General features: G+C 27.4%; 1 protein-coding gene across 1 annotated transcript in view; it reads left to right on the top strand.

The window, feature by feature from the left end:
- LOC123302151 overlaps positions 1-23,201 on the top strand; it is a 53,652-nt gene that overhangs the window by 13,226 nt on the left and 17,225 nt on the right. Inside the window, exons 4-7 of the mRNA XM_044884962.1 lie at positions 9,014-9,184; positions 9,247-9,355; positions 21,492-21,570; positions 21,671-21,785. Of these exons, the coding sequence (XP_044740897.1) occupies positions 9,014-9,184; positions 9,247-9,355; positions 21,492-21,570; positions 21,671-21,785 (474 nt within the window). The remainder of the gene's footprint in view (positions 1-9,013; positions 9,185-9,246; positions 9,356-21,491; positions 21,571-21,670; positions 21,786-23,201) is intronic.

Raw genomic sequence — 23,201 nt, 5'->3', positions numbered from 1 at the left:
TATATCTGAAGTGTTACTCACAAATTACAAATTTTCGAATTTGTGCAAAAGTAAATTCTGCAGGACTTTGAACGTGTTAAATAAAAAATTGAATTCAAGGTACATCTCAAGATCGCCCTCAAACTGTTTCTGTGTTTACGATATATCATCTCTCAGTAACATTTACTTTTGGAGATGCATATATTTATATATTTATATTATGTATGTGCATCTATCTCTTTTTAACTTAAATTGTAATAAATATATCTATCCTTTAACTACACGTGGTTGAAATTCAATTTTGAATTGAATTTATTTTTTATTAAAGAAGGATGTAAGATTTAAATATTACGGAAGAAGTAACATCGTTATTCATTTTATGTACTCTTGCTATCTTTGTTTAATACTTAAGCTAAGTAACAATAAAGCTAAGTAATGTTCATGTTAAATATAAATGAAACTGCTAAAAGTATGTAAAAAACAAAGAGACCATGTTCAATTTTACATATATTTTAAATATATTCAACATCCTTGTCCAACACAATCAATGAAAATAAATGCACTTTTTGTGCAATAAATGCATATATAACTATCTTTGTTCAATTGTTACTCAGCGCATGGTACACAACTGCAGGATTCGCAGTTATGAAAAATCTGTGTAGAACTTCAAAGCAGATTTTTTTTTCCAACTTTTAAATAATAAATAAATGACTGCAATGATAAAAAATTCTTAGCGCGCTCAAATTTTTTTTTTACAAACTCAATATGTGAACGAACCTCAATGTGAACTAGTTTTAAGTTTTATTTTTTTTATTTTTTTTTTTTGAAATTTGTCGTTTTTGGTATAAAATTTTTACTGGGAACGAAACGACAAATTTTCTTTTGATTAAAATTTGTTTAAAATGTGTTTTGTGATTTCGAGTGCCATATTTTTGATTTACACTATGAATATCGAAGCTATTTTTTAGGTAAAGTATTTTGTGTTTTTTAGCTAGCATACTTAACTTGAGTCATATTAACCTAGGTCCAATGTATACTTAAGTCATAATAAAATATTAATATTTATATATGTACAAGTGTACGTACATAAAACTTTTTTTTTTAAATGCTGAACAATCAGAATACGATCCAGAATGATTTTATTTTTTATTTCAAGGATCAATTCGATCCAAAATCAAATCACTTGATAATTTTACGCAGTTGAAGTGTTGGTTGGTGTTTATGTATTATATTTTGTCCTAGGTCAGTTAACTTACTTTATCTTTTTTTTTCATTTTTTTATCGGACATAAAAATGTTATTAAACATCCAAACAAGAATCTTTACAATTTACATCAATAATAAACAAAATAGGCCCCAAATAAGATCCTTGAGGTATCTCAATTATTCTTTTAAATTTTTATAGTTGCGCTTTTTTCCTCTAATAATTTTAAATTAGTTCTCGATGACTAACTACAAATCGAAATACGTATATTAATTTAAAATATAATTTTACATACCCGCTAATTAATTATTTTGAGTTAATTACTTCCCCTTAACTACAATGTAACTCATAGTCCTGATGGACTATGAACAAATCTCTATGATCACATTGTAATTGTAACATGAGAGCTTGAGCTATTATTGTATTGTAATTTCCTTAAATTAATTAAACCATTATTAATTTTGATTAATTCATCTTATTCAATCATTTCTTGTCTTCTATCTAATTTAATAATATTCTTCCGTTTAAAAACAACACATGCGCACTCCAAACATAACATTGTTGTCGATATTTAAAAAAAAACGCACACACACATACTGGTTTTACTGTAATCCAAATTTTAATGTAGTTTTTTTTTTATATTTAAGTCATGACGTGAACTCATATTGAGTGGGTTTCGGACGAGAATCATTGTATATTTATTCAAACTGATTATTATAGAGTTGGGAGATAATTTTTTTTTTTTTCATATATTTTTATAAAATGAATTACTATAATTATTTGTGTAAATGAAAACTTCCGTGTACTTCATCATTACGAAATTTTCCTTTTTCTTATCGTAGATTTTATATTTTTTATATGATATATTTCAAAAGACGTTTAATTTTTCTTGTGTGATATTTTACACGGGTATGCTAATGAAACAAAAAATAACTGCTATAGAAATATAAAGCTTTTAAAGTTCGAAACAATTCTTACCAATGATTTCAACCAACCATATTTTTTCTTGATGTAAGAATTTAAAAGGAAGAAAAAAATATTTTTCGAGGGAAATATTTTCCGCTTAATATTACTGAACCTAGAAAACAATTTTTTCCATGTAGTAAAACCATCTAAGCTAATGAATATAATTTAAACAGATAAAGTTATAATCGAAGTACGTATTATAATACTGTAAATAATTTAGGAATCAAAATTAATGGGCCCGTCTAGTGTCCCAATTTACTTTTTTCCTCCAAATTAAATTTCCATAATTCATGCTTTAGATGACTAAATTATAATTGAAACATATTTTAATGATTTAAAAATTAATATGATTAGTTAAAAATGGTCCTGAAATTGATCCTTGCGGTATTCCAGTTGTCTTTAGACAAACAAATTTTGAAATCCAATGAACATAGTTGGGACTCTCCAACTCGATCTGTTTTTGCTCTAGGTATCTCTAGGCCAAGTTTACACTATTCAGAATGAAAATTTGATCACATGCCATTTGTCAGTATGCCCTTAGGAAATTTTTTCATAGATTCTTTTCTTCCGGGGAAGCAAATTCCTCGTGTTAACCTCCTTTACGGGCGCCTATGCTAAAGACAAACGTACTAGGAACAAAAAAAAGAACAATCTCTGCCCTTTCAAAAAAAAAAAAAAATTAAAAATAATAAATTTCTGTGTTGAAAATTAGAAAGTTTTGATTTAAAATAATAAAAAAAATAAAAATAAATATAAAAAAAAAAGATTGAATAATTTTTTTTTATATATTTTTTTAATATCAATAACAATAAAATCTTTATAAAAGTTAATTCTTGAATTAAAAAAAAAAAAGCTTTGGTATGTTTTAATGACTAAAGAATTAATAAATAAAATAAAGTGAGTTTTAAACTATAAATAAAATTCATTTTTCTAATCAATAACTTATTTTATTCAAATGATGAGTAATTATATTGAGTTTATATGATTCTAATAATTTTTTTTCTTGTAAATTAGGTCAAATTATCAAGAATTTTTCATTTTTTTTTTCAATTTGAGATAAAATTTATAATCATTTATATTCGTTTAAATAAGATATTCCTTTATCTGTTTGAGTTATATTCATTATATTTTCAGCGTCAGTTTTATACAGAACACAGGCGATTGTTTTTTTGAGTCCAAAATATCTTCTTGTTAGATCTAATCAGCTCCTACGCTACGAATTTTTTTTGCAGTATCTAAATTAATTAGCTAAGACTATATAATGATAATTTTTTTTCGTAATTTGGGAAATAAAATCCATTAATAAATAAAAAAGTAAATTTTGAAATGGGTACAAGAAATATGATGAATAATAAAAAAAAAAACAAACAAATGACAGTTCTTGTTTTAAATGACATGCGTGAACTCGCTTCTTATTTTGATTTAGTTCATGCGATAAGTGTGTCTTTTATACAAATAAAAATATTTTCATAATTATTACAATATTTTTGTTTTTGTTTTTTTTTTTTTTGGTGTGTTCGAGTAAAACAAGCCGCTCATTCGCGAGGGCGTAAATTGTATAGTATGTATTATATGGAAATATCAGTTATGTATGTATATGTAATGTGATAGAGTAATCAAGACTGTCTTTACATGGTATTTCAACAATTAACTCAGTCCATTATTTGTTTTCATTTGTTTTTACTGGATTGATAAACATCAATTAAAAGTTCAAATGATCGAAGATTAGATAAAATGAATTCGTACAAGAACCCAAAGCAAAGCAAACACCTTGAATAATAGAATTAAGCTATCTATTTAAGAATGGATTAAAATCTTTATTTATTTTTAAAGAGGGAACGAAACGATCTTATTAATCTTGTAAAATTTATCTTGAATAAAAAAATAAAAAAAACGCTCTATAAGAAGTATAAAAAGTGCGATATAATAATATTTTTTTTATACATTTTCAAGTGAATGAAATTAAATTATTAAAATTAAAGCTTGCATATAAAAAACTTGATAGAGAGGAGGGTTTGGTGAGATGCAAGGAATGGTAGAAAGGGGGTTTACATAGAAAAAAAAACATAAAAATTACAGAAAATATTCAATTTGGAAGAAGAAAAGTTACATGAAAATTCTTATATAATGACGAATTAAAACAGTAGACAAGCGCTGATTAAAAAAGTGTATAGGTAGCTTTTTATACATAAACGACATTGGACTACTGAAGTGGTCCATTCACAGCGACAACGACAGTCAGTTGTAAAGGGATCCTATACTCCAACACCCAACTCCAACAAACCAACTCAAAATCAAATTGAAATATTTCATTTCTTTTTATCGTTGAATATTTTTATTGTATCAAATTTAATAGTTCGATATTATTATTTCAATTTACTCCTTAAATGATCAATATATTGATCAATATCGATATTGAACATGGAAACTACATATCGCTATATTCAATATACAAAAAGATATACATTATGGTGGAAGCGCAAGGAACTCATACATTTTGAAACTTTTAATATAAAAAGAGATATCTTTTAATATTCCCTGCGCTTCCACATTTAACTGGTGAAAATAATGTTGAACTAAAAATTGAAATTGTTGAAATTGTAGAAAAGTGTTGAATTTAAAAAAAATTATTTTTTTTAGAGGAGAAAAGTTTTTATATTTAAATCTTTGTTCTATCTGTAACGATTCACTAGATGGGTCCTGGAAATTGACCAATGTGTTGCTCATTTACGAACTCAACCTCACTTTCTATGGCCTGAGCACGCTTCACAAATTTTCTCTTTTCGTTTTTGAATTATCGTATCCATGGACGGGCAACTGGAAACGGACTAATTAAGAATTAAAACTGAGTATAGCTTGATATATATTTCATACAGATAAATATTGAAGTATAGGATCCCATGACAATAATCACGGTATTAAAAAGTATTTTTTCTAACGAAAGGTAAAAAGTATTTAAAGAGTTATCATGAAGACAGAGGGAAAAACTTTTATGAAAATCAAATGGAATGAGTTTGGTTGGGATCAACTGAACTTGTGTAGTTATTCTAGTACCAGTACCAGTAACAGTAACAATAACAGTAACAGTAACAGTAATAGTTATATTATGTTAGCTTTTCTCCTAAAATTTTTTCAGTGTCTCATCCAACGTTCGTTATCGACCCAAATTATTGTGTGAAATCAACGTTATTCGTTAACCAAGCGAATTCTCTCAGAGATTGAAAAAAATAACACATTTTTCTAAAAATCGAATATTGTGCATTTTGAATTTTTGAAGAATTTTTCTTTCGAAAGCGCCTATAGAAAAAATGGTTTTCTTGGTTCAGAAATATTAAACGGTGAACAAGAATTTCTTTTCTTTCTCAGATTTTTGTCTTTTAAATTATTACTTGCGCAATAATTTTTTGTTGTTGGTATAATTGATCTTCATAACAACTAATCCGAATGTAAGAAACCGGTATGTCCTGATTGAAATCAGGCTGATATTAAAACTGATTCCCGTTCATTACAATTTGAAGTAAAAACGTTTTTATGGAGGTCACTCAATATATACAATACACATAAAGTATAATCGTAGTCGTGTAGTTAAAAGCATTGTTAGATTTGAATTGCAATATGTTTTTAAGAAAATACTTTTAAGAATTGAAATATTTACAAAAAAGAAAATAAGACTATTTACAACTGATCTCTTTAAAATAATACGATTTTTCCACCTTATGAAAGTTATCATAACAGTTTTCCTATTAAAAATAAAAAACAGAAGGTATATGTAAAGATGTAAGTAAACCCTTCCTTTTTTACGCGATATTTCATTTTTCACATCTTATCTACAATTCTTAAAATAATTTTTTTTCTTTTAACTTAATGTATTTTTAATTAAAGAACTGTGCGCTCTCCACGCTCACCAAGCACAGCTTTCCACTTGTGCTTCGTGTTAGAGAGTTGGCCACTACACTTAAAAATGTTCGAATTTAAAATTTTTAATTAAAATCGTTCCGTTTAATTTTTTGTGTTTTTATAATAATATGTAACATAACGAGTATGTTATGTTATTGTCGAATCAGTGTCGGTTTTAAGAAAAAACAAAATAAACAAATTTTCATCAAATTTATCACAGATTCTGTTTATGCAAAAACAAAACATTACCTTACGGAACTTCCCAAAAATAAAACATAAAAAAACTTTGATTTCTGAGGCTTTTCGATATTTTTAGAGCATTTTTTTACATTTACTTTATGCAAATTGCCTAGTTTACGATATTTTTAAACCATTTACGGCATATAAATTGTCTTGCTGACTAGTCACGTGACAGCCGAAATACTTTAAATCCGCCACTGTCGTTTAATTTTTGATATTTTTATATAATAGATACATAACGTTGAATTGAGTATGTTAGGTTGAGCATATGTTTAATACGTACGCAGGTACTCTAGACCTACTCTGACTCTAACTCTAACTCTAACTCTAACTCTGATAGCATTCGTTCAACTAACTCGTTGCTGCTTGCTCTACACAACACTCTTTTTTAATCTAAGTTAATTATATAAGTTGTCCGATTATATCGCCTTTCACCCACGTAATAAACAGTTGCAGTTACTAACTATAGTTTACCTTACTTTACTTTACTTACTTTACAATCATTATCGATTCCAAATCAATTCATATTAATACCTAAACCATTTCATTACCTTTTTTATTGATTTTCTTAATTTCACAAACCAATTTTTGTGAAGAATTTGATGAAATTCAAGTTTATTTGTTTATAATTGAAACGGTAAAAAAAAACTTTTCGTGTTTATTGAATGTATATATACACTATATCTAAGTATTGTGTACAGTAACATAATTGTCGTCACAAATAGTGCCATGTTTTTATGAACTGGACTATAATCATGCGTCGATGCTAAAATAACTTTATCCAATTAAATCACATATTCGTGAAGGTAAATATTTTATTAGTGTCAAGTAGGTAAACATGTAGGGGTTGCCATGGATATAGTACAAATTCAAATCATACCTCACACGGTTTCGTGACGATTTTTACCAGTTATTTTACTATGGTAAACCGTGTTAAGGAACTCCGTTTCAAAAAAAGGAAAATCTTAATTTTTACCAAGCGTTATTAAAAATTTTATTGAATACTTTACGATATTGTGTTCATTTTTTAATTTCATAAATGCAATTCGATTTCTGTAAAATAAAAGAGTTAGTTAGACAAGTTTGATTAAACTTTTTTTTATTAAAGAATCCGATTATACTGAGTAAGTGATTATTACCGTAACGGAAATAATATTAGTTGTTACGTATAGAATAGGTATCGTAATGTAACGTAACGTAAGGCGTTCGCGTCCACACTTACACTAATACCAAGAGGGCCACTGCCACACCACAGCTGATATCTGAGGATACTGAATTCAATGTATTGAAGTGTTTTAATTATACCTCGTACGTCGAATCGTTTGATTGAGAAGCTAAACTTTTATATATACATCAAATTCGATTAAAAAAAACTATTTACTTCCTTTTGTGAATCGAAATTTTTACACTTTCACTTACGTTTACCTTCATCTAATTTCAATTCAACCGAAACATCTGCTTCAATTATTTTTAGTTAATTTTTTAATAGCGTATTAGAAACCGCTTCATTATACACTTTTTAAAGTTAACTTAAGTGTAACTTTAATAACCCAATTTCTAGATTAATTACCTTATTTCAAAAATACGTATTTCGATTGACAATGTAGTTATCATTGATATCATTTAACTACCGGATCAATTTTTCTGTATATAAAAATGGTCCTTATCAATTTTCAATTTTCAATTTTCCTTATCAATAGTCCTTATCAACGAAAATTTTTGTCTTTGCTGTTTAAAAAACAATTGGGTGTATCTATATTTTCTAAGATATTACCAAAAATTAGAAATTTGTAAAACAAATGTTGGGTCTAACCAAAAAACATACCCAAAAATTTTATGTGATTTCTTTGCAAATTTTTGAAGTATAAAAAGCGAATTATATAAAAACAATGTGTGTAACGCTGCGGGTATGTTTAAAAATTTAGCATATTGTTGTTAGTTCTTAATTTTATGCGGTTCGATTGCAACAAAGAGAGACAACAATAAAAAAAAACCGAATATGATAATCTATTTGAAAAATCTAAATCATGTTTTCAAACAAAAGCTAAAAAATTTTTTATTCAAAAAATATGAAAATAATAAAACATATTAGACTGAGACAGACAATGAACGGTGGATGTATGATGGTATCCTTGTTTCGCATGTGCCATCGTACTATACAAAACATAAGTATTAAATAGTATTAGTTATCTTTTTTAATGTCTGGGACGTTTTTCCTTCATCAAGTTATTTATATTTTCCGGAATAGGAAATTCAAAAGAATGTGTCCCCGTGTTCGAAATTTATTGTTAAATACTTAACTGTTAGAATTACTGCTATGTTTATATATATACATTCATATGAGCAATTTTTTTCCCTACCCGGTGTTTCAAAACTATGAATAGCATTATATCATTCCTGTTATTCCTGCTGCTACATATTGGTGAGTTTTAAAACTTTTTTCATGAATTTTATTTGAAAAAAATTGTCCATAGTTTCCAAATAATTCTATCCAGTCTAATTCTTAATCTTCGGGGTTTGTAACTTTTGAAATGCTTAGTTTTTTATTTTTTGTAACTAATTCACAATTTCTTTAAAAACTGTACACAATTTTCCTATGTGAATAACTCATAGAATATAATAAATTTTTAGCGGATAAACTAAAATGCGACAAAAGAAAATAAGATTCGTTTTTCCAATAATATTTGAAATAATTGAGTTTGGTTTTTCTCTATTTTCCTTCATATAGATTTTAATGCACAAAAACGCAATGCAAATGCATGCCAGAGAATTAGGCGTGAATAGCCTTGCAGGGAATCTTGCATCACTTGCAGGCCGTGGTCCTGGAAGTCTTGGATCGGATGTAAAACCACATCAGTGCCAACAATGTTTGAAAAGTTTCAGTTCAAATCACCAATTGGTAAGCGTTACTTATTTTTTTATCATCAAATTTTCTACGGCCCATGTTTTTGATTTTTTCAGGTCCAACATATACGAGTCCATACTGGTGAAAAACCATACAAATGTTCTTACTGTGATCGAAGATTCAAACAATTATCACATGTCCAACAACATACCCGACTTCATACTGGTGAGTCCCTATTTCTATTTCTAGTTCTATTTCTACCGCATTCATTTTATTTAACAGTTTTCAATTGATAAATTTTTAGTAACAAAAATAATTCCTCGACCTTCCCTATCAAGTCGAAAGTTTAATTGAAGGGGCCTACCAATTATTTTTGCTTATTCAGGTTTGACTTTATACACTAAAATGCATCTGTCTTACTTTGACACTTTGTAAATTTCTGAATCACTCTGTAAAAAAAAAATCTTCAACAGTTTTAAATCGATAAATTTTTAAAAAGAGAAAATCAATCATTCAATTTGTTTAAAAACGATAGACATTTGAAGGGGTTAGTAAGGGGGTGTATTAAGGGTGGGATGTATGTGATAATCTTTAAATAAATCTAACAGACATTGAGTGAGGGAGTCAATAAAAAAGCATTGAGAGCTTTTTTTCTAGAAAAAAAAACAAATGAAGCACTCAGATATAGATTCAAGGAAAATTTAATTAACCAAATATCTCAAACAATTTTCTTAATTTTTTTTCTACTGTTTTTCTTGTTATTAAAAAATATTTGTTGTAAAAAAAAAATAAAAAAACAAAATCGTTGACATTATGTAATTTGTATATTAAAAACTAAGCTTTCATGCTTTCTGATATATAAACAGATTGAAGGCGATCCATACCCTGTGAGTGGGTATGAGGGTTCTACGAGGCAGCAGGCTACTCTGAAGGGTAGTTCTCCTACATAAACTGATACATTATTAATCTTCTAAGAAAATTGTGAAGATGAGAAAAATTTAATTTTAATTTTATTACAAAGTCACTCACTTGAATAAACTCGCGTTGACCATTAACTAGTCAGTAGTCAGTAGTCAGTACTATGATAGTCCAGGCTATCTTACACTCATCCCTACACATTCAATCCCTCAGGATCAAGGAGTAGGGGTTTCTCAATGCATATTATGTAATACTGAATACACAATACATGTACTTAGATATTTTTATTAAATACTCACAAAAAAAGGAACATAAATTTAAAAAAACTACCTACTTCCATAATTCATTTATTTTAATCTCTTAAGGTTGATCGCTCATTAAGGCCAATAATATAGATAAGAATCTGATTTATCATGAATTTTTATGTAGTTATGTAGTAAAAATTTATATTTGAACTTGTGCTGACCAAATTTTGACTGAAGTTACACATTTTACGTTCAAATTATCAATTTTAGTAATTAACTTGCCAGCACTCGCGTCAACCGTTCGGTAATCTTTAATCGCGTTGAATATTCTTCAACTTTTTAGCTAAATCATAACCTCTACATAAAAATTTAGATAGTACTGTAAAATTTCCTTGTACGGTCCGATCATGTAACCTTAATAACTCGTGTTAGAACATCCGAATTTAAGTCAAAGTTATATTCTAAATATAATATGAATAGTAATCGAAATCGTAAAAAATTGTTGGCCGATTTTTATATGGAAGTAATGTGATACATATTGAAAAGTAATTTTCTCATGTTAAGGAAAATACAAAGCAAAAAAAAAGAAAGAAAAATTAAAAATAAAACAAACAAAATATCGATTATTCAAAATGAAAAAGTTCGTTTCATATTAAAGAGGTCAGTAATGCGATTTGATTTTAGAGTACACAGAAAAAAAAATCACAGCTTTTTGTATTATTATTCTCTTGATTTTTCCACCCCTATTTTTCTAATATGCAATTATCATCATATAAACAACATCTCTTGTAAAGGGTTTAAAAAAAATACTCTTAAAGGGTTAGTTCATATTATATCCATTATAAATGAAACAGTTATTCTTCACTCTGATTACAGATCAGTCAAAACCATGTTCTCAACATTTTACAAACTTTACAAAAATTTACTTTTCATCTTTGACAGGTCAAAACACTTTACCCGCAAAATTCTCTGAAAAAACCAATGTTTTAAGAAATTTTTCTAATGGGATATTTCTATGGTCAAAAATAGGTCAACTTTGTTTTAACAAATTTAGTTATAAAATTTCCATCAAGAAAATTTTGTTCTATTTAACTATGAAGAAGCCCCCGTACACAAAAAAATTAATATTCCATTTGCGTTCCCCGTAAAAATTAGCTGATTCACGTTTATTCAAAGTATAATAATGGAAAATGAAAATTTGTTAAAAATGGCCGTGAGGATTATTAAAAAAACTCTCTCTATTATTAAAATAACAAGCAAATTTTCTTTTTTATGAAAATTTTGGGTTTTTGGTTTATCCCCAAAGGACTGTAGAAATGAGTGATGGTTTTATGAATGAGTTAAGAATCCGTGCCCATATTGAATAGTATTTGAAGTAGGAGTAACAGTGAATACTGATACACATGATATGTAGAGAAAGCTTTGAAAAAGTTTTTAAGTCGAATTTTATTACAATTTTTATGGAGTGTCTAAAAATGTAAAAAAAAATAATGCTCATTTTTATATAAAAATAATGATTCACATTCTTTAATAATTTTATATGAACGGTGCGGTGCGGTGTGATACGGTGAACAGTATGAGTAACCGTAAACTGTAAACTGTAAACTGTAATGTAAAAGTAAAGGACATTTAAAGAAATTTAATTATTCTTTCTTTTCTTACAAAGAAACTGGAGAATAACTTCAATTCAAGTTGTTCCTCAACTCTTATGTCCAACTCTTTTTTTCTTCATTTTTTTAATATTCAGTAAAAATAACAAATCAAACACTTACAAAACATTACATTCATTGTAAGCTATTAGCTGTAATTGTAACTGTAACTGTAACTCCTTTACAGTTCAAACAAGTACCTACAGTCCAAACCGTTTATAACGATGACGTATTAACGAGACCTAAAGTTATCTTTAGGCCTTTTTATCCAATACCTAATCACTGTTTAATATATTTAATTAAATGGACTCAAAGATCTTGTAGCATTTTTTAACGCTGAAGAAATTTTTTCAAAATTTCATCATTAGTACAAAAGCAATAGCTCCATTTCCTTCAGCAATTCGCTAATATTAATCGTCAAAGATAAGTAATCAGTTAAGGTTGTCACCTCAAAGTTCCGGGAAGTCTGGAGATAAACCAGGAAGTCGGGAAGTAGTAAATTTAATCTAATTATAGCACCGAATTCAAATATTGTCTAAAACTCAAAATAAATTAACTTCATTAAATAAAACTTAAAATTAAGCGAATAATATTCAAATAAGTAAAATTTGGACGTTTCGTCGAACTGATATGTTGTTTGATCCGATGTCATTATAACCGATTTTGACTGTAATTTATTTATCAAAATAATTTTCATTATTCTTTTGATCTGATTCTACATATTTTTCTTTCTTAAAAACAATTTTCTTGTTTTTTTATTTATTTTTATTTTTTTAATTAAATCATGTTTGTAATTGATATTTGATCGTTTCTATTTTCCAAGCTTTTCTAGAATAAATTATCACGGAAATACATTTATTATCTGATATAAAATTTCATACTTCTAGCTGAAAATTAATCCATTCTGGGAACAATAGATATTTACACCCCTCAATTCCTGTCTTTTTTGACGTAGAATGAAGTCATCAGAGATATATTACTCTTCGCTAAATGTTCGAAAATTTTTATATAATAATATTTTTTCCAAACAAATTATCTCCTTCCAAGGTCATTTTCAATTGCTTTTAATGAACATGTGTCTGTTTGGAAAAATTAAATAAAAAAAAAAAATATGTTTTTTTTATCAGTTCGAAAAATAAAAATAAAACTTTTATTCGAACAAAAAAAACTATTATATTATTGTTTTCAGATAAAAACTTCATGCAAAATGTAGGTCGTAATAAAAAAATTACCGACTACATCCGATTTCAGAAACACTTCTAGTTTTGTCCACAAGTATTCAAAAGTACTATTTTTATTTTTTAATACTTTTTACGTTTTTCTTAGTGATTTGACACAGTTTGACTAACACATGACTTGCTTTGTCCTAAAATCGGTCTTGTATAGTAAAATATTTATATACAAGTTTTTATTAAAATATATTTTTCTAAAACATATTTTAATAAAATTTTTAATTTTTTTTCAAATATAACTTAGATAAGATAGTAAATTTTTTTGCTAAATATAAATTAAATAAATATATCATAAATTCAATTAAACCGCATAAAAAAAATTTCCGAATACTTATTGCACATTTTTGCTTACCTTTACGTTTAAGATTTTTCGAGGTCGAAATTTGATATTGAAATAGGATAAAAAATATTATCTAGCAATTTAGTTTCCATGCAAAATAAAATTTTTTTTTTAGAAATAGTGATGTAATTTTTATTTAAAAGACGATTTTTTTTATTTTTTTCTAAATGCAAATAATTATTTATTAGAACTTTAAGATTCAAAAGTCCAATTAGATAAAAAAAATTCACGTTTAAAAGACATGTTTTCTTTTTATATTTGCAATCCATATGACTCAATTTTTTATTCAATTTCATAAAACTTTGTGTATTCCATAAATCGAAAATTGAAATTTTTTATGACTGGTTTTAACTCTCATTTGATCCTCTAATAATTTTTCCTGGTTTTTCATTTATCTTACCGAAATGAAAATGTGTTTTGGGAGAGACAGACGAATTGCAGTATTCTCATATACTTATATAGATATCAAAATTATTCCCAAATAATCCGCGGGATGTTCTTCAATAAAAGTGGTTTTAGACATTATTTGGGCTATCACCTCTCCATATTTGGTAGAGACACTCCCGACTCCCGTTATCAACATAAATTCTCCAGAGTTTAGTTAAAAAAAAAAGATATTGTTTCTCATCCTCCGATAAATTCGACAATTCTAGGCAGTCCTTGAGTACCTACGCATCAAAAATATCGATTAGTATTCGAATTTAGTGATAAAATTAGATAAATTTTTCCCGATTTCTCGGAACTTTGAGCTGACAACCTTCGACATGTGACTGTGATTCTGAACTTTGATTATAACAAATGGAAACAAACAATTGACTGAGTTAATTGTTGAAATACCACGCATAGACAGTATTGATTACTCTATCACATTACACATACATACATGTCACACATACGTAACTGATATTCCCATGTAGATTTTCAATTCAATAGATTTTAATGAATTTCGGGAAAAGCTTGCGTAAATCTCGAATCTATTTCTAAAAAATAAATTTTAAATTTAAAATGTGAGTTAAAAATGTAAAAATAAAAATAAAGAATGAGGGAAATGAAATGAAAGAACTAAATATGTTGACAAATATCGAATAAAAAAAACCTATAAAATGAAGTTTTGATAAAAAAAAAAGTGTAATTAACTTGATTTGACATTAATTTGTAATGTTTGATCAATACAATTATAAGCGCACAATTGCGTACCTTTTTTTTATAAGCTCATCTGCTACGGAGACATCATGCTTGTTATTTTTTTTTTTACCAAAGGGGTTACAGAAGACAGACTAACAATAACACATTTAAATAACGGGGGGTGACATGGTGACATGCTTGGAGGTTGGAGGTTGGAGGTGGGTGACTAGATTATTTGGTTATTCAAGTTTACCCATCCACCAATCTATATTTCATAAAAAAATATGAATTTATGAAAAATAAAAACTAGGGTAAAATCAAACATAAACACAATTGATGTAAACTGTTGTTCAATGTTTATGTGGGGGTGGGGGTGGAGGTACAACTATGTTCACATACACACAACTCACAACACCCCCACATTGGAATGGGAAGAGAAAAAAATATTTGAATAAAAAATATTAGTTTGATAAAAATTATTAGAAAATTGATAATTAATTTTATCAAAAAATTTTTTCTAACCTTTAGCATCAACCTTGTACGACCTTTTTTTTTTTTAAAAAAAACAAAACTCTATACACTAAATTTTATCGTTTTTACAAAAATGATTTTTTTATTGAAGCTTAATTAAAGCTTTTTGACCTTTTTAAATATTTAATAACAAATTTAATCATTTTTATAGATTTTAGACTAAATTTTCATGATAATGGGATTTTTTGTTACACGATTTAAAAAATTTTTATTGACAATCTGTTTAAATATCCTGTTATTATTTTAATTAAATAGTGGAAGCCATGGGAAGTCAATAGAGTTTATATTTATTTTGAGCATAAAAAGTACTTGAACTTTTTCAAACAAAATATCTGATAGTGGATTTTTATAATAACACGATTTGAGAAGAGAAGTATATCGGAATATTTTAGAACTTTCGAGAAAGTCTGTAAAACTTCGAAAAAGTCTTTCTAATATTTTACGGAAAAACTAAGAATAATTTTTTGAATAAAAATACAATGATATTTGTTAGAAAAACGACTGAATCGTTATGACATGCATCGAGTTGGAGTGGGCGTAGGGACAGCTACAGCTATAGAAATGAAACTTAAAGACAGTACCTGCAAATTTATAATAAAAAAAAGCATGATGAATAATTTTCTTTTTAAAATAACCAACCAGAGATCATATTGTATGGTAAAAATAATGTGTCCAATATTTCAAATTAGCGTTTAAAATCCCCCAGTCTTAAAATACAATCATTAATTCTGTTCAACATTTATGTGAAGCGGCAACATCTCTTTATATGTATGTATGAAAAACAAGAATTCGATATTGTTATTTATACAAAAATTTTAGCGATCTCAAAAACTACGAATTCAATCGTTAATTGAAGTCGATTGTCCTATAAAAGTCAAAAATCGAATAACTTTATTTGATTCACATTTCGATAAAGCTTTAATCCAAATAAATACAAACATCGCATTGATTTGACGATTAAATCATCTGCATATTTTTGGTGGATTTTTATTAGCAAAATCAACCCTTTTCAACTCTTGAACATCTCGAATTCTAAATCAGAATCAAGAAATTCTAAAATGAAATGTTTCATTAAAAATGATATAAATACGTTTAGTAATAATTGTGAACCATACTAAAATTTTTCCTTATAATTTTCCTTATACATATGAAAAGGTGATGAGAAAAATTAGATGATGAAAAATTCTAGCCACGTTTTCCTACTCATTAGATGGACCGGACTGTATAAGTGTATAATGTTGATGCTGGCTGAACGAACACTAACACTACTTACCATTTTTTTTCTACGAATATCGAACGATTTTTCAAAATAATATTTTCACGATGATAAAATTAAAAAAAAGAAGGGTTGATACACAATTTATGCGAATAAAAAAAAAACCGCAATTTTTCTCGTATCATTAAGTTTGTTGTATAAAGCATTAAGGAATCATAAAATGTATTTTGTCTTTGTTCTCGTGCTTTTGTTTCTTTGTCTTTCTTTATATATGCAATGTAGTTCTGCAACGCAAAGTATATCAAATTTTTTTTTTCGGAGCGCTCTGAATTTTTTTTGTCTTCTGATTATAATTTCGGACAAATTTATTCTTAATAAAAATTTAATGTTTTGAAAATAATTATTATTTCCTTGTAAACAACGTTCTTTTTTTGACGATTCCATTGTCTTTGTGTATTTCATTCCAAATATTAACTAATTTTTTTTTTCAACCCTTTCATTCAAAAATTCAAATTATTTTTTATTTTACCTCTATGTATTCATTATTTATGGAGAGATTGCATTCCAATGTCTTTAATATTATTTGAGCATAACAATCTTCATATTAGGGCGATTTTTTAGAGGCTCGCATCTTTTTCTCTCATGATACTATCTTAGAAGTCAAATACTTGTTTTATTATTTAAAGAATTATTAAAGCTACTTTAACTCTCTACTTTATGAATTAATTATAATATTAGTTTAAAAAAGACATACTTCTTAGCCAACCCAATATTTTTGTACATTACTTTTATTTGGTTTGATTAGGATATTTATTATGACATAACTAATACATAAACTTTGGACAAAAAATTTAAATTGGCAGATTGTAAATTATTTTCAAAATATTCTCAAAATGCATGGCAAATGTTTAAGTTTCGTCGGATTTTAGGGACGTTTCCAAAAAAGAACGGAATAAAAAGATTTTTTTATGAAGATAGATTTAAAAAAATATTTAGCTTGCAATGCGTTAAGAGTGCAGTGCAGTGCAGTGCAGTGCAGTGCAGTGCGTTTAGTGTTTATAGGTAGTTACGGTATGGACATGACGTGAATAGTTGAATTACTGCAACCTATCATCAATTTTACACAAGAATTATATTTAAATAATCTGTGATGCATAAAAAACGTTCTTTTTTATATTTATCAAAAAATTACTATTATTTTGATTAAAAAAAAATGAATTCATGTTAGTCGATCGTCAACTTATACAACTTAATACATTACAAATAATAACATAAACATAATACATTTACTTTTTAACTTTTATTTATTAATTATATAGCGAGGAACCGGATCAAAGTACCTAAGTACCTACACAGTACACACAAAAGTACACGGTGAACTGTTCACCAACAAAAGGATTGCACTTGCATTCCCACTCCTACTCAAATCAAATCAAAATCATTTAGGTCAATCAATCTTTATTTATTTCATGTGATAAAGAAAAACCTTTGGAAATATTTAAATTCCAAAAATAACACTTAAAATAAATTCGTGAAAATTAAAAAGAAAATCAGTTATGATCGGAAATGATCCAATATAGCGCCAAACTCTATCCACGGCCTGTTTTACGAATCGATATTAGTAGTATGACCAATTCGATGTTCATTTTGCTAACGATAATACTTGGAAAAACCTGTCGTCAAAAATAAACTAGAATTAAATATTTGTGAAAATTTTGTTATTAAAATAAAAAATTTTGAGTTATCCAAAAGAATTTTAATTAAATTTCGAAATAACTGTTTGAATTCAATAAATAATAAATAATAATATACTAATTATGTTTATAATAAACATAAAATCAATTTATATTATATAAAATAAATGTAGCTCCTCTGAGCTGTGATATACCCACATATAGAGCTGGCTAGAGCTGCTCTTCAATAAAACCAACCGAACCAATTAAATTTCAAAACCCACTATTGAAACTATTGAAAAATTAGTGAGTTGTGATGTTGTTTTTTAGAAAAACAAACGCTGCCTATTAGGTAGCCCTCCCATCTCTCACACCAACATAACTATATCACCCACTTAACCACCTTACCCCCCAACCCCTTAATGAATGTCCGTCCACTCCATATAAACATATAGTTATGTAACTAATAATAACAATCGTATAATGTGTAAACCTAATCGATAAATTCATTTTCCCATATAGTTTCAATCATTATTACCATACCTCCGAAAAACCCCCTTTCACGTACAAAACCAATTCCCTAGCAAACTCTAGTGAAAATACATCCCTATACACCCGGTTACCCGTTCCGTCCCGTCACCGGTCGCCCGTACAGTCCTCGCCCTCATCGTGTCCTCTCGTGTCGAATGATCTCTCATACTCCATGTTACCTCCATGTGTGTGCGTTCATTATAACCGTCATTTTCATGTTTATATAACAGTATATGTAGTTGTAATGTATCTATCTATATAAACTATTAAACAGAGATGCCAATATATTCTGTATCATTGTTCTCCGAAAAACCTATCGAAAACAATATTTCTGTGTACGCATTCTTCCTGTGTTCGTATTCATATAGGACATAGGTCGGTCCTTGTCCAACTCGAATGTTGCGCAGATTACGTGATTACAAATCATTGTACACACATACATACATACACAACATACACACATACACACATATATATACACCAAAATATTATGTAACTATTCGAAATCATTTAATGACGATGACCATATGATGACTACGCCCTAAAAGTCATTAAAAATGTATGTATATATGCATTTTATGGCTACAATTTGCAGCTTTCAGCATTGCATAGCACTTCTCTATGTACAACCGATACACTACCTACACTACCGATATTACATAACAAGCAAAATCCATTAAAAATTTTTTATTTTGATTGAATATTTATATTCACTGACAGTTTTTCCAATTTCCAATTCTGATGGATGATTTGAACATGTCTGGCTTGTCATTTTAAACAAAATTGTAAATTATTTTTGATTTTCGATCAACTATTTTATAATTTCTTTTAACTAGATACTTTCATGAAACTAACTAAAAAATGTTTTAATTACGAATTTTTCCTAAACTATAACAGATATGTTTTTCACGAAGTAGGGATAATCGGTAAAAAAGTAAACTTGTTGAAATGAAATTGACAAATTACATAGAATTGAAAAATAAAAATAAAAAGTAATTATAGATATAAACGATTTCAAACGGCATTGAACAAAAAAAATTATATAATTACACATTCGATCCTTTATACAAAGACGCAACGCACCGCAACGCATATCGAAATCAAATCTCATGCAATGCAACATATTTACGATCAATTTCCGATGTAAATTTATAGTCCAGAGGCTTATGCAAACTTTTTAATCTAGTATTACATCAAATTTAAAATTTTTCTTAATTTTTTTATAATCTTCATTTTGGCTTTGAAACACAAATCTTAAGAAAATTGAGAAAAATCGAAAAATTTTATTTGAATTCGATTTCGATGAAACATTAACGAGTTATTTTTTAGATATTTTTTGAAATCGTCAACATATATCGATATTTCATCTCGATTTAAATGGATATTTCGAAAACTTCTCAGTCATGAATTTAATTGTCTAAATAATTAAATTCATTTTAACTAACTTCATCATATTTGTATCACAAGTTTTTTTAATTCACTGAGTATGACTTACATTAAACTAACGAAAGTACACGAACAAAGTTCCAAAATTTTACGTTAATATTTTTTTGCTAACATCTTTATTCGCATGATGAGTGAAAATCTCACAATTTCTAAATACAATTATTAAGAAATCTGAAAAATTCAAATAAAAATAGAGGTTAAATATGGAAATAATCTACACTAATTTTAAACAAATGTTAAATTGGTAAAGATGTACAAAAGTTACAAATTTTGCGATGAAAATTTCTTAAGAAAAAAGTCATAATTGTCTTGACTATAAAAAACGTTTATAAAACAACTTGACCATTCACCTCGACTGGAGCGAGGCGAGGGTGTATATAAAAAAATTAATTTTTTTTGGGAGAGTATAGCAAACCGTATGGCTTATCAAAAAAAAACTACGTAAAAAGTATTTTTTTTTTAAATTGAGAACAATTGTTAACAACACATTGCCAGTGTAATTTTATAAAAAAAAAATTTGTTTATTTAATGGTTGGACGGACATCGATACTTACGGACAAGCATAAATAATTAACTATTATTCTTAAAATTAACCCTTCTGCTGTCTATAACGCCTACACAAGGATACATACAAACATTATGTATGTATGTATGTATGTACGGATGTACGATTGTTTCATACCCAACGCAACAACTCTCTTTTTTTTTTGGAGAATGATGTGTCGTTCGGGCAACACCTGTCCACGACTTTAAATACAGGGCACTACATATTTATAAAAAAAAAAAACCGATACTTTATTGATACATTGGACTGATATTAAATGTAAAATATACGTTTATGTTTTTTTACCAAATAATTTATCAATAATCATTTAAATAATAACAAATGAGAATAACTAATTTCTTAGCTGTCTAATACAAGGTTTGTGTTTTCATCCTGAAAATTGAAATTCATAAGTAAATAAAACGAGAGGTGTCAGTGAAGTTAAATACCTGTTATATTGTTTAAATAATTAAATATTAAAGCTACTTTAACTCTATACTTTATGAATTAATTGTAATATTAGTTTAAAAAAGACATACTTCTGATTTAGTAGTCAACCCAATGATTACAATAATTTATTTCGTCAGTAAATTATTGGTCTAATTCCTAAATCCCTCAGTTGTTTTTTACGATTGTTTTAATACATGCAAGCTGTTTAGTTTAAATTTATTAGAAAAAAATTCCATTTTAACCAAAATTTACTAAAAACAATTTCGAAACCAATAACTAAGTTTTCTTTAAGAAAATTAACTAAAAAGAAAGGTTAATTTATCTCAAATTTTCTAATATTAGAAGTATCAAAAAATTTATCAATTGAATAATTGGGAAAGGATTGGAATGGATTGAAAAGTTTCTAGTTAAAAGTAAAAACGATTAAAATTAAAGAATAATAATAAATTTTTTGTTTGCAGGTGAACGACCGTACAAATGTCATCTACCAGATTGTGGTCGAGCATTTATCCAATTATCGAATTTACAACAGCACCTTAGGTGAGCGAAAAACCACAATACAGTAGCCATCACATATTTCATATATAATTGAATTTGTTATTCGTTTTTCTTGCTATAAAAATTATTGGCTTTTTCACAGAAATCACGATGCCCAAGTGGAAAGAGCGAAAAATCGTCCATTCCATTGTAACATATGTGGGAAAGGTTTTGCCACTGAGTCCAGTCTGCGAACTCACACCTCAAAGGTGAGCCATGTAAGTTACTTGTGCTTGCTAAACAAACAAACAAAAAAAATGAAAATTTTTACAGGTTTTTCATTTGCGTATATTACGAATACTGTTGTGCATGTTTTGTTCATTTTCTTTTGCAGATTCAAAAGAAAATTCTTTTTTTTTTATTAAATGTAAATCATAAATTATGAACGGTGATATTTATCGACGAACGTAGTCAGAACGAGGTCTGAGGTGCGGCTACGCCTCTCACAATCAGATACAAAAATTATCATACTTTTTTCTGTGTAATTATTTCTGACAGAAATCATTTATTTTCACATTTTTTGACTAATTTTTCTATGAAACACAATTAATATTTTTAATGTATTTTTGTACAGAATACACAGTTTTTTATCTGTGTACAATCGTGTACAAATAAAATCTACCCTAATTCTAACTTTATTATACACTCATTTCAAAATAGCATCGCTTTTGCACTGCTTTCCTTAAAGTTGTTTCTAAAAAAATAAGTGGAAGTTTATTTTTGAGGTTATAGTGTTATACTCTCAACCTTTTTTCGGTGTTGCACCTCTGCAAAGCTACATCAAATTAAGATAGAAGTCTGTAAGTAAATCGAGTTAAAAGGGCTTTTTGTTAGTGTCAACATTCCAAACTTTCTTCCCCACTTTTTAAGCCAGAAATTTTCATGAATTTCCACGATTTTAAAGACTTTGCGTATTTCAACAGCCTGTTCAAATTCATCTAGAAGAATGAAAATGTAGTTTGAGTAAGTGTCTTTTAGAGGTATCAACTTCACTGAATTTTAGCGATTTCCCCTAAAACATGCAAATTTTTTTCTATTAAACATTTTTTTTCTAATTATTAACAAGAAACCTTTGAGTAAAGGTGTGAAAAATCATTTTCTTTATTAAAAAAAGAAAACTATTTATATACAGGGGAAAATGCACATATATATATTTTCTTTTATTTTAAATTTTTTTTTAAACTAAGAAAATATAACCATATGACATTTTCTCACGTTGAGTATAAAAAAAATTTCTTATTCCTGCGATGTTTTTTTTTTATTTATAAAAAACAACTATTAATGATATAAAATAAAAAATTTAAATTGAGTTGAGAATCAGTGACATCTGTTTGTTCAAACTGAACTCAAAATAATTAATTAGTGCCTATGTTGTGTTGTGTTTGTTGTGTTAGACACAAAACTAGAAACTTTTTATAATCAGATAACAAAATTCAACAAATAATCACTAATTTTTTTATATTTTTAATTTTATTATTTAGTTAAACAAAACGATACGATGTTGGTGGGTGTAGGGTGTACGGGGTTCAAGACACTTCTGTATTATGGGGGTGTTTGTTTCTTGTTGGTAATAGTATGTGTGTGATATGTTTGTTAAGGTAGTATGACAATATCGAAGACATATCCAACTACCG

Source organism: Chrysoperla carnea, chromosome X (genome assembly GCF_905475395.1).
Source record: "Chrysoperla carnea chromosome X, inChrCarn1.1, whole genome shotgun sequence".
Lineage (NCBI taxonomy): Eukaryota > Metazoa > Arthropoda > Insecta > Neuroptera > Chrysopidae > Chrysoperla > Chrysoperla carnea.
Note: the sequence above shows the minus strand (reverse complement) of the source record. Positions and strands in the feature narration are given on the sequence as shown.